At 45.1% G+C, this 13,942-nt stretch overlaps 1 protein-coding gene across 2 annotated transcripts in view; it reads right to left on the minus strand.

The window, feature by feature from the left end:
- Nucleotides 1-13,942, minus strand: part of fsip1 (fibrous sheath interacting protein 1) — a 942,743-nt gene that overhangs the window by 866,448 nt on the left and 62,353 nt on the right. For both annotated transcript variants that reach the window (XM_086003505.1, XM_086003506.1), the window contains one exon: nt 8,592-8,675. In XM_086003505.1, the coding sequence (XP_085859631.1) occupies nt 8,592-8,675 (84 nt within the window). The remainder of the gene's footprint in view (nt 1-8,591; nt 8,676-13,942) is intronic.

A 13,942-nucleotide genomic window follows, 5' to 3' on the forward strand; every position in this document is an offset into this window, starting at 1 on the left:
ACCCACCCTTGTGAATGAATGCAACCCACTTCATGTCCCTAATGATCTTCCTGGCCTCACTAATATCATAATCTACCTTTGCAGGAGCTTTTGCAGAAGAGTTTAATTACCATTTTAAAGGCCTTCTGCTGTCACTAACTGCTCTCCTTCCCTTTGCAGGTACCTTAACAGAGTGCTGCTCAGTAGATAAGTGGCTAACAGGTTCTACCTTCAGTTTGCTCATCACTTCAGCTACAGAGGCAAGAAATCATGAGCCACATCAGCTGTCATCAACTTCACCATATTGGCAGCCACACAAACCCCCAGTCACAGGCTTTGGGTGAAAATATCCTTGTGGCAGAGAGCCTTGGCCTGATCACTTGTAGCACAGATGCCATCAACAGCTAGAAGTTGGCAGTCACCTTCGTCATGAACCACCCTCTTGCCCAAAATTGTTAACAGCTGCCATCTTAATCTCAACCCCTTAGAGCTAAACACTGATACCAATCAGGATTTTTATTAAAAATATAAAATGTTGAACATTTAACTTCTACTTGCCCACCCATGCATACTTCCCCAATTCCCTTCTTTCCTCCCATTAAGCTGGTTGAGTAAATTAATAAAATTCACCAAACAAATCTGGGTAAAAGGCAACCCAAGAACGTGAATCCATGCTCATCTGGTTGGGAGTCAAGAACTAACTGCCTTATCTACTAAATTAATGCATAATTTCAGCCCTGGAAAAACACTTGGTCCCACAATTATTACTACTTTTTGGGTTAATCTGAAGAAATATAAGATTTGTCTAGGAGAAACAGAAACAGTGCTCAATGGTTCTGTAATTTATTTTTCCCACTACTATTGAAATAAAGAATTTTGAATTCTGCAAACTAATAGAAAATAAAACTATAGTGAAAACATTTTTTTTTTTTTTTTTTAAAAAGGTCACATGGTTAGATAGGGCCCTCTGAGATCAGTTTATTACGAGACCTTTTTAAAGTGAGTTCTGAAAGTAGCAGTTAGTGATTATTCAGTAAACAACTAGGGAGGGAAAAAACCAGGGGTTTATCAGTGTTCTACTGCCATCTGTTGTTAAGGATAAAAGGTACAGCATATGATTATATACAAATAGCAAATGGTCTTTGATTGGGACAATACTGGTTACCTGATCAATTCTAGATATTATGCAATGAAGAAAAAGATTACACCATTTTAAGATAAATCCAAGATAAACTTATTGGAGTACAAGAATAGCTATCAAATTTTATTTTTTGTGTTCACATAATGTGGATATTTCTGGTAAGGTGACCTTTATTATCCTGAGGTTGTGGCATTGGACTGCCTTCTTAAACTGCTGCAGTGCTCATGATGGTGTTTCCATAATGGTGTTTAGTAGGAAATTACAGGACTTTGACCCAATAATAATGAAGGAACAGCAATTTATATCCAAGTTAGAATGGTGTAAAAGAACAAAAAAATAAAGGGCCGGATTTTACGGTTAGCAGCAAAGTGACAGTGCTCACCGCTGACCTCTAAGAAATCTGCCCACAAAGACCTAGCAATCTCTGTGGCATCGATTTCAACTTTCCCAATGTTAGTTTGATTCTGGCGCCAACTCTAGGGGATCTCCAGTGTCCAGCAACAGTGATGTCATCAAGCAAGCTAAGCAGCAACATTCCCGCTAAGATGTGCAGCCGCGCAGCTCTCAGCTGGTCCCGCACAGCCCGGAACCAGCTTTTCTAATGTTAAATTTCGCGCATGCGCAAAACTGCGAATGGGCCGCGCAGCCAAAAAAGAAATTGGGGAAACATTGCTAAGTAGCCAATCACATTGAAGAATTCCCATAGACAACAAACCAGGAAGTAAAATGCACTGATTATCCTGCACGTTTTATAAATTTTACATAGAGTGAAATAAGGATTGGAACATTCATATGGAGATTAAGTTAGAAGCTGAAATATCATAAACATTAAAAAAACTAATAATTTTTATCACAATGGAAAATGTGTATTCCACAAATATACAATTTGTTTTTCAGGGCCAGAGAGGTTGTTCAGCAGTAGTTATGACTTAGTGCGTGTTAAAAACCCAGTTACTTAAATTTTTCTGGGGTTTTTAACAGTGATATTACAGCGTTAAAGGGGAAGTTCTCGTCAGATCAGTGATTTCTAAAGATTGCCGTCCATGGAGACTTCAACTGCGGCCCTGTGGAACAGCAGGGAATCAGTGACAGCAACTTCTGGATTTCTGCGTTTAACTGCGCATGTACAGACACCAGAAATTGTTGTCAGTTTCGCCGTCAGAAACACTGATAGTTTCGCCGTCATTACAACCGCAAAATACGGGCCAAAGACTAGCATTTATATAGTGCCATTCACAATCTCATGACGTCCCAAAGTGCTTTACAGCCAATTAAGTACTTTTTTGAAGGGTAGTCACTGTTGTAATGTAGGTGTATGACTTGGAGTAGAATTTAGGGGGAGAAATTCAGTATTGCCCATTTTGAGGCGCGATTATCGGCCAGGCGCAAAGTTTAGCGCCCAGCGCAAATTATCGCCGCCTACTGCAAAATTCGTCTCTATCGCCCCTGGAGGTGATTGGAGCGCTAAATCAGGCGCTACACACCTCTCTTTAGGTGCTAAGCTGGAGGAGTGGGGCGCTACCTCAGCGCAGGCGAAGCTCATGTGATGTCAGTCAGCAATGGAACACAGACACACTGCCACCGTCCAATTCTTAAAGGGGAGTTCTGACAAATGGTCATCGACCTGAAATGTTAACTCTGTTTCTCTCTTCACAGATGCTGCTTGACCTGCTGAGTTTCTCCTGCATTTTCTGTTTTTATCTTAAAAGGGAGGGTTGATCTTGCCTTGCTCTCCATCCACATCCTGCTCATTGCAGCCTTGAATCTCGGCCTGAATCTCAGCCTGGAGAGACCTGTACATCAAATCTGCTGGAAAGAACAATGGAGAGAACCAGGGAAAGAGCTCAGAGTGCAGACCCCACAGTCTCTTCTAAATCGATACAAGGAAGGGCAAATCAAAACCAATCTGCAAAACCCCTTCACACAGCGTTGAATCTCTCCAGAAGTCAGTCTGTCTCTCTCAGAATGTGTGGTGCAAAAATGTCACCGACAAAAAAAGGCAGGAAGTGGTCGCCTTTAAATAGCGCTCCCCTAGTCCCTTTCCGACAGCATGACGGTCCCCTCAACCTGTCGTTGCTAGCGGCAGGCGGTAAGGCAGGGGCGCCACTCAATTTCCAGTCCGGGGCGCTAACGGGGCATTGCGCACTCGACTGACGCCACGATCTGCCGGCGCAGGAGATCGTGGCGGTATTGTTTAGTGCCGCCACAAAATGTCTGCTCAATTTCGCGAGAGGCGCAGGTCTCGCCACGCCCGGGCGCTTGTTGGTTAGCGCCCCACTTATCACTCTCTTAAGGCGCTAACGGGTGGCGCTAACAACTGAATTTCTCCCCCTTAGAGTTAATGGTACAACCATAATATTGCTACTTTTGCCCTTTCAGTAGTAAAGGTTACAAGGCTGGGTGGTGCTGTCAAAGAAAGCTTGATGAGTTGCAGCATCAATAGACAAAACATACTGCAGACTCAGCGCAACAGTGATTGAATTCAGTGGAGTTTTGTGTCCTGGATGGCATCAAACTTTCTGAGTGTTATCCAGCAGAGTGATGAGCAGTCCACAGTCCCTATTTGAGTGCTTAGCTTTTGTCCTGCTCTTGTGACCATGAATGGCCCAGTTAAGTTCCTGGCTAATGGGGACTCCTAAGATGTTGATGATGGGGACTCAGCAATGGTGGTACATTTGAAAGCTGGGAGGTGGTGGCTGAGATTTGCCTTATTGGAGATAATCATTACCTGGCACTTGTTTGCATGAATGTTACACCATTTGTTTGTCCAAGTCTGGATGTTATCTAAGTCCTGGTGTAGGGCGGCAGAGGTTGCTTCATTTTTGGAGGTGTTGTGAATGGAGCTGCACACTGTGTAATAATCAACCAACAGCCTCCTATCCCTGACCGTATGATGGAAGGAAGATCATTGGTGAATCAGCTGAAGATGGTTGGGCCAAGAACACTGCTCTGAGCAATTCATTTAGCAATGTCCTGGGGCTACAAACATCTTACTGTACGATTCTAGCTACTGGAGGCTTTCTCCCATCTGCCACATTGATGTCGGTTTTGCTCAGGATGTATTAGGATGCCATAGTCAGTCAATGCTACCTCAGGGCAATTACTCTCTCAGCTCTCCTCTGGATTCATGGCTGGATAAGCCATGATGCGATCGGAACTGAATCAGTGAGCAGGTGCCGCAATGCCCTCCATTCATTGTCAAGTATTGGCATAATTTCAGAATTGAAGGCAGCAAGTTGCATTCTACTTTCAGCAAGGTGCTACTGTGGCAGATCAGGATACATACTGCAAGGGTGGGTTGTTTTAATATTTTATGCATGAGGTGGAGTAAAACCATGTGAACTCCTGCAAGCAGCTTCTGGCAGTCTTTGGGATTGCAGAACATGAACAGTGAGCCTCTGGACATGCAAGTTTCATATATAGAGATGGATGATAACACTAACAAGAGAAATAATTATTCAGATGACACATCGAGCTGCTTGTTAAACTCCATGCAGATTTGATTTAATGGGGCAAGACTGCAACAAAAGGTTATTTTATTTTAAGATTACCTCATTTGTTGCAGGTTTCAAATTTTGGCAATGTTGTTTGGAAAGTACTCAGTGGAGGTCAGACATTTTCTCCGTTAGGAAGAAAGGAAGGTAACGAGGAGGAATAAATTACTCCAGGGCACCTCATGGAGGTCAGATCAAGCATGACAATAACGAAAGATTTAGGAGAAGTGGCCGAGAGCATCACTTTCGTTAACACAAAAGTTTTTCAGACATTATAGATTTTTTTTCTTGTGAATAAACAGGATCAAGCCAGAAGTTTAGAGAGTTCGTGGGTTATTAGATTTGACCTTTGTGATTTCTCGAAGCGTGATATAATTGGAAGATTTATATTATGATACCAATGAACAAGTCAAAGATTTTATTTTGCCGAATGCCCAAATGACTAGTAAGTGATGTTTTATCTGAACGAGTATTCAACAGGCAGAAGTTGCATTTTTTAGAGCTTTGCTGCTTCTGTTCTATGCAGAGTTCTTCGTTTAATGAAAAAAAATGAATTGTAGCATTCAGCTTTTGACTGATGTCTCAGCAACTCTTCTGCTGCTGTAATCATTGGGCCAGATTTTGCTGTAAAAATAACATTGGGTCAAATGGTGCTTACTCTTATGCATAAATGGTACAGCAACTTTAGGCAAGGGGCAGATACACGGTTAAACTCAAAAATCCAAAAGTTGCTGTTCGAATTGCACCGCTTCGCTGTTAGCTTTGTGAAAACGGCATGTCGCTCTCTACCTCACCACTGAAATGTTCACTCAGATCCCAGATGCCTGGTTTCCCTCATTGCGCCGTTATCAGTTCGTATTTTCAGCAAAATGCTAAACATGCAAGAGCAAGTCTAACTAATGGCAGACGCGGTTAGATGCTCCGCTCGAGCAAATTCTGCTGCATTATCTTTTACAGGACAGACCGCATGGCCATATTTCTTCATTGTTAAAGAGGATGAGCTCTGGCACAAAGTAGGCCATTCTTATTCAGGTCAGTGTTCTGCATGGCTGCAGACTGTATTCAGTTTAGGACCAGAAATATATTTTCCCTGCAGCCTTCACCAAAACATTATTATATTCCATTATCTTGCCAAAGTGACAAGCCTTCTCGAGGATTCACATTTTAAAACTACTATTAGCACTATCCTTTCTGACAGTGTTATGGACTTATCAGCTTTGAAGACAACACATCATTGTCTTCAACCTGTGCAATTTTGATTCTCCACTGCAGTGATACAGTGACTGCTTGTATCTTAAAAATGATGACTTACTCTGTTGAAGATGGTGACTTTTTCCTCTCTAAATTAAGACAGTGGTTTAAACAATAATGAGACTCCATGGATGAATAAAGCCATAAGGGAACAATTGAGGGTAAGGAAAGAGGCATACATTAAGTACATAGATAGCAGGGGAGTGCATGATAAGGGAGAATACAAAAAGATTAGGATAGTCAAAAAAACAATTAGGGAAGCAAAGAGGAACTATGAAAATAAATTATCAAGGAGCATAAAACAAAATAGTAAAATATTTTATGGGCACATCAATTAAAAAAAAGGTTGGGATGGGAATAGGGCCATTAAAGGATAGACAAGATAATACCACAGGTAAGGATAGAGAGATGGCAGAAATATTAAATAATTATTTTGCTTCAGTATTTACCAGGGAGATAGAACAGGTGGACATGACACTGGATCATGAGATTAGTAATGAGATAAGTGCACTTAAAATAAAAAAGGGGCTATATTAAATAAACTAATCAAACTCAAAGAGGATAAAACCCCTGGTCCGGATGGTTGCATCCATGCATTTTAAAAGAATCTAGGGAAGAAATAGCAGAGGTATATTTAATAATTCGTTAGAAAAAGGTGTAGTGCCAGAGGACTGGCAGATAGATAACATAATACCTATATTTAAGAAGGGGGATAGAACATGTCCAGGGAATTATAGACCAGTCAGCTTAACATCGGTGGTAGGAAAAATAATGGAATCCCTACTAAAAGGAGAAAATAGAAGAACATCTAGAAACCAAAAATATAATAATGAATAGTCAGCATGGATTTCAAAAGGGAAAGTATGGCTTGGCCAACCTTATTGAATTTTTTGAAGAGGTAACAGAGAGAGTAGACAATGGTAATGCAGTAGACACAAAAGGCATCAAGGGGTATGGGGAGAGAGCGGGAATATGGTATTGAGATAGAGGAGCAGCCATGATCATATTGAATGGCGGAGCAGGCTCAAAGGGCCGAATGGCCTACTCCGGCTCCTATTTTTCTATGTTTCCAGATGTAATTTATCTGGATTTTCAAAAGGCCTTCGATAAGGTACCCCATAATAGACTAATGAACAAGGTCAGAGAATACGGAGTCAGGGGACAAGTAGCAGAATGGATTGCTGGCTGGCTTCAGGACAGAAAGTAGAGAGTAGGGATAAAAGGTAGCTATTCACAGTGGCAGAAGGTGGGTAGTGGTGTTCCACAGGATAAGTGCTGGGGCCACTGTTGTTCACAATTTATATTAATGATTTAGACTTTGGAATCAAAACACAATTTCTAAATTTGCGGATGACACCAAATTGGGGGGGATAGTCCATACTGAGGAGGACTGCAACAAATTACAGGAGGACATTAATAAACTTGCAGAATGGGCATATAATTGGCAAATGAAGTTTAACACAGATAAATGTGAGGTATTACATTTTGGTTGGAAGAATAGGGAGGTCACTTATTACTTGGAGGGTGCGAGTCTGGGTGGGGTAGAGGAAAAAAGGGATCTCGGAGTACAAATCTACAAATCACTAAAATTTGCGACACAGGTTAGCACGGCCATAAAAAAAGCAAACCAAGCACTAGGGTTTATTTCTAGAGATATAGAATTGAAAAGTAGGGAAGTTATGCTAAACCTGTATCGAACCTTGGTTAGACCACACTTAGAGTACTGCGTACAGTTCTGGTCGCCATATTATAAAAAGGATATAGAGGCACTGGAAAGGGGGCAGAGAAGATTACAAGGATGATACCAGAAATGAGACGGTATACATATCAGGAAAGGATGAACAGGCTGGGTCTCTTTTCTCTTGAAAAAAGGCTGAGGGGTGACCTAATAGAGGTCTTTAAAATTATGAAAGGTTTTGATAGAGTGGATACACAGAGAATGTTTCCACTTGTGGGGGAGAGCATAACTGGAGGCCATCAATATAAAATAGTCACCAAGAAATCCAATAGGGAATTCAGAAGAAACTTCTTTACCCAAAGAGTGGTGAGAATGTGGAACTCATTACCACAGGGAGTGGTTGAAGCAAATAGTATAGATGCATTTAAGGGGAGGCTAGACAAGCATATGAGGGAAAAGAGAATTAGATGAGGAAAGATGGGAGGAGGCTCGTGTGGAGCATAAACGCTGGCATGGACTGGTTGGGCCGAATGGCCTGTTTCTGTGCCATATATCCTATTTAATCCTATGTAAAGAAAACTTATGCACTTCTGAACCAACTACCTTCTGAGTCAGAGACGAGAGTGCTACCAACTGAGAACCGAGCTAAGCACAGCAAAAGTAGAGTACGGGTGGGATGGGGGGGGGGGATGGTAGGTGGAGAAAGCATGGCAGCAGAGTGTAGAGAGAGTAGGCAAGGGGAGGGAAAGCATGGCAGCAGACTGGAAATGGATTAGGGATCAACCAAAAAGGACCCAGATTTCAACAGTGCTGAAATATAAGTAAAATACAAAGAAATTCTTACCTAAAAATTGGACGAATGGTTAGCAAAAAAAAAAGGCCTACCCATTTATGGCAACTGGAAGTTGCTGCTTTCTTACCTTTATTAAAGTCAGTCGCTCAGCCAGACAGCTGTTGGTTATATTCATATTTGTTAGAGTAAATAGGAAATAATGCTGAAAAGATCCCACTGTAATAAGAAGATTTTGTACACTTGCTAAATTCTTACCTTGGTCGCTTTCACTGTTGCCTCTTTCATATTCCTCCATAGGGAGCTGGGTGTGGAATATAGATGTAACCACCAGATCTTCACCTGATGTAGGTAAAGCAAAGGGAAAGATCATGTGATCATGGCCACAGCTGAATATTTTAAAATATACACAGAAGTTAGAAATGAAAAAGATGTACACTAGTGTGGTTTCATGTTGTTACAGTTTGCTTTTTGTTTTGTGCAATTTAACTACAAAGCAATAATGGGCCAAGAGATCACTCTTCATAATCTTTCCAACTACTGATCCATTCGGGCAAGGTACAGATGTGTGGTTTAATACATCTGCTTCAAACACATTTGAACCACCATCAAAAATTCTAAAATATTTTTTTAAAAAGTCATCACAAATTGCATGTTCCCCAAAATTTGTAATTAATTTTATGTTGTCAAAGAACAAGTAGCTAAACAAGGAGCATAAAAAGCTGTTGGGCCAAATGGCCTGTTTCTGCGATGTGAAATTCTATGTAAAATGTTTGGCAAAATGTGCCTGTATTTAAACAAGTATTGTAGTGTCATTTCTGACTGAACTGTACCAATCATATTATATATTTTTTAAATGCCTGCGGCATACAGCTGCTATGACAGTTTCTCATCCATCCCACATTATACCCTAATACAAACGATCATATAATCAACACACATTTTTGGCAATAGGCGGAAAAAAATTAAACTTACCAATAAACTCCCATTTCCCAGCTCTGCCAATCCCCTCCCCCATGCAGTCAACTGCTTTGCTCCAGGCACACGCTTCCGTGCTCGTAGACAAGTCTACACCCATCCATGACTCTGTATCCCAGGGACAACCACAGCTCCGCCTCACCAGGAAGAATATAAGTGCAGCAGATCAAAGGCATGTGCACACTGATGCCCCCATTCCTTCAGCTTTTCCCCATCAACACTATCAAAAGCCCTCATAATTTTAAGCACCTATGTTAAATTTCCCCTTAACCTTCGCTGCTCTAAGAACAATCCCAGCTTCTCTAGTCTCTCCAGATAACTGAAACCACTCATATCTGGTACCATTCTAATAAATCTCCTCAGCACCCTCTCCAAGGCCCTGACGTCCTTTCTAAAGTGTGATGCCCAGAATTGGACACAATACTCTAGCTGAGGTCTAACCAGTGATTTATAAACATTTAGCATAACGTCCCTGCTTTTGTACTCTATTCATCTATTTCTAAAGCCAATACATCTGTATGCTTTTTTAACAGCTTGGGTTTTGATTAACTGCCTTGGAGTCAGACATGAATTTCCAATAATTTTGCTTAAATTGGCCTCAGGTTTCTTCCCTCTCCCAGCAGGTTGTGTGACTAAGGGGTGGTCAATGGTGTACATGGCTGTACCATGTGTGGATGGGCAGGTTTGATGAACTGGATGGTATTTTTGTACTTTTTTTTGTATAAGTTCATGAGGACAGACAACCCCAATTTGCTGAAATAAAGGTCAGTGTTTCACTATGCCATACTGACTCCTGTAAAGATTTTCAGATTACAAGTTTGCTTCAAATTACAACTTAAACTTTATTTATTTTAAATAATTAAAAATACCTTATCCCCAATGCAAAAGCAAGTTTTGATGACTGGTTTGTATTTAGTTAGCTGATATCAGTCAAGGCAGCAACAGAGATGCTTCAATTGGCTCCAACACCTCTGGTTGAGAGCACATGGTGGAGGGATGGGGGGGAAGGCGGCTTTTGTTGGATCTATGCATATGTAGGAACATAGGGGGAGAAATTCAGTTGGTTGCGCCACCCGTTAGCGCATTAAGAGGGCGATAAGTGGGGCGCGAACCAGCTAGCACCCGGGCGCGGCGATACCTGCGCCTCTCGCGAAATTGAGCGGACATTTAGCGGTGGCGCTAAACCGCAACGCCCGCTCAGCTGCGCGCGCAGATCCTGACGTCATTTCAGAGTGCAACGCTCTTGGGCGCCTCGGACAGTAAATTCAGTGGCGTCCCCCTCCTTTCCGCCTGTCGCTCCCAACGACAGGTTGACTGGAACGGTTCCCAGTCGCTGTGGGGCTGGGGGGGCGCTATTTAAAGGGGGCTCTTCCTGGCTTCTTTGTGGTAGCCATTTTTGGACCACTCCTGAGAGAGAGAGAGAGAGAGATTTGCAGAGAGACAAAGGGAGAGAGATTTCTGCATTGAGTCAACGCTCGCTGAGGTACTTTTGGCTTCTGACCAGAACTTTGTAGTTGCTTTGCTTTTTCACCAGCATAACTTTGAATGGCCACATACTATGGGGGCTGCAATGGATGGGAACGTCGGGCTTCTCCATTACATTGAGAGGGCACAGAGACGCAGAGAGAGAGTGGCAATCATGGCCAGACGGAGGAGGGCCAACAGGCATCGGCACGAGACATTACGCTCCCAGGGTTTTCCGCCAACAGTTCTCATACATCAATATGTCTGAGGAGCAGTGTTTTCGGAGGCTTCGATTCAGCAAGGAGGTGGTCACTGAGCTCTGCCACCTGCTTCAGCCAGATCTGCAGCCTCAACTGAGGAGCAGGACGTCTCTGTCGGTGGCAGTGAAGGTAACAGTGGCTCTCAACTTCTATGCCACCGGCTCCTTTCAATCCGCTACTGGGGACATTGCCAATATCTCCCAGTTTGCGGTGCATTGCTGCATCCGTCAAGTCACGAATGCCCTCTTTAAAAGGAGACGACAGTACATCTCCTTCCCCATGACCCCAGACAAGCAGCAAGAGCGCACAATGGGCTTTGTAAGAATAGCGGGCTTCCCCATGGTGCAGGGCGCCATTGACTGCACGCATGTGGCTTTGTGGGCGCTGCAAGAGAATGCCGAGGATTTCCGCAACCAAAAGGAGTTCCATTAGTTGAACATCCAGTTGGTCTGTGACCACAGACTGCTGATACTCGCTGTCAATGCCCGCTTTCCAGGCAGCAGCCACAACGCCTTCATCCTGCGCCACACTTCTGTGGCAGACCTTTGAGGCCCCGGCTCACCCAGGAGGCTGGCTTCTCAGGGACAAGGGCTATCCTCTGTGCACCTGGCTGATGACCCCGCTCCGTTCGCCCAGCACCCTGGCTGAAGAACGATACAATGAGAGCCATCAAGCTACCAAGAACATCGTTGAGCACACAATTGGCGTGCTCAAGCAACGGTTCCGCTGTCTGGACCATTCCGGAGGAGCCCTTCAGTACTCACCTGAGAGAGTCTCCCACTTCGTTGTTGTGTGCTGCATGCTGCATAACCTGGCAATCCTCAGGACTCAGCCAATGCCACCAGACATTGGAGCACCAGCAGAGGAGGAGGAGCAGCAGCACCAAGACGGGAGGGAGGCACAAAGTGCAAGGGCCGTCCGTCAGCGGCTTATAGCAAGTCGCTTCTAGGCCCCCTCTGAGGGAATGGCTTCTGCCATTCAAAGAACCTGAATGGAACCGTGCCGCAACCCCTAAGCCGGTCAAGGCAACAATTAGTTCAAAGAGCAAACATGCACATTCTGAATAAAGACACTTCTTTATTTAACAAACTGTGTACCCTTCCCGCATGACAAAATAATAGAAAGAAACCCCCCAAAAAAGTCAGTCACATAACTGGCTCTCACAACCTGGAGACAATGACCAAAACAGTAACAAAAATATGACCACGATCCTCGGCCTTCAATAAAACAATTAACAACATTTTGCCACACCTCCTACTTTTTGCCCTTCGAGGGTAATCTGCTTCGCTTGCGAGATTGGCCCCTTCCCACCTTGCAGCTCCTCCGTAATGGGACCCCAGTGGCTGCAGCAAGGCTGGGGGAAGGCTGCTGAGTGTCAGAAACTGAGACTGCAGATGCCTTTGAGGGACGGCCTGGACCAGCTCTGGGCCTGGAGGGCCCGGCTGCTGACTGCTCCAACTCTGCTTGGGCAGCACCAGTCTGTCCTACAGGTGGTGGCAGCTGCAGTGGAGAAGCGACAGTGCTGGCAGCAGGAATGCTGTCAACCTGAGAGAGGACAGCAACTCCCTGTTCGGCTGACACACTGGCACTCCCACGGGGCAGCACTGCAGCATGCGGAGCAATCTGCTGGAGCACAGATTGCTGGCCTGCTGCGGCGCGGTGAGGGCCCCGGGGAATCCTGCCCGATCCAGCGAGGGTGGCAGCAGTCAGTGCTCGTGTGGCCTCAATCTGCGTCTGCATGAGACCAGCCACTGACTGCATTGCAGCACTTAGCAATTGCGTGGCAGCCGCCTGTGCTGCGCCGACGTCCTGGACAATTCTTGTCTGTGCTGCGCCGACGTCCTGGACAATCCTTGCCTGTGCTGCGCCGAAGTCCTGGAGACTCCTTGCCAGTGACTCAATGGAATCTGGCATCCTTGCCACTGCAGCCATGAGCTCAGTGTGCCTGTGCTCCGCCTGGGCGCTCATTTCAGCGAGGAGCCGCACCTCTTCGCTCACTGTAGCAGGACTTGAGGCCAGAGTCTCCCTCCGGGGAGAAGGCCACCGAGCTTCCCTACCCCCCTCGCGTTGCTGCTGCCCGCTGGGCCCCGGAGCTTCACCCTCCTCAGACCATTCCCCCCTGCTCCCCTCCAGGGAAGACGTGTCCCCATTATGGCCATGGGCTGCCTCGGCTGAGGGTGGCACTGATGGTCCGGCTTCCTCCTACTCGTCGCCTTCAGAATCACTCACAGTGGCAGCTTGAGGGCCCGCCTCCTCACCTGGTGAATCAGCATCTGAAAGCAGGGAGGTACAAGATTGGCTTTAGCGTGAGGACAGGGTGGCAGCAAGGGAGGCATGAGTGCTGCAATGTACTGATTTGGCTCGAAAATGGCAAAGGATGCTGGTGTGAGGAACAAGTGGAAGGAGAGAGGTCAAAAAGGTGATGACCTTACCATTGCTGTCCATAACGGGGACAGTATCTCCAGTGGCAACGGGGCCAATCATCCGGCCTGCCATAATCCGTTGGACTCGCTGCTCCAGATCGGTCAGGGCTTGAAGGTGAGGCCGGCCTCCCCTGGTCCGTTGCTGCTGCCTCCTATTATGCGCCAGCTTGCCCTGCAAGAGAAAGGACGGGGTGTGAGTACAGTGTGCAGCCCTGATCTTGGCTGCACTGCCTCCCATGGTCGAATAGCCCTTACAGTGTGCAGCCCTGATCTTGGCTGCACTGCCTCCCATGGTCGAATAGCCCTTACAGTGTGCAAAGCGCTGAATGTGCGTGTAAGTTTCCTGAAAGGGCCATAGGTGTTGGATGAGGGCTGGGCATTGGGGCTTTCAGGACCCTTTGGCCATAAAGTGAGGTCGATATGCAGGGATAAAGAGGATTCTGAAAAGGGCACTCACCCTGACGACCCGAGTGAGGTCGATAGC

This window comes from Somniosus microcephalus, chromosome 12 (assembly GCF_052327205.1).
Source record: "Somniosus microcephalus isolate GS21.2 chromosome 12, FLI_Smic_1.0, whole genome shotgun sequence".
Classification (NCBI taxonomy): Eukaryota; Metazoa; Chordata; class Chondrichthyes; order Squaliformes; family Somniosidae; genus Somniosus; species Somniosus microcephalus.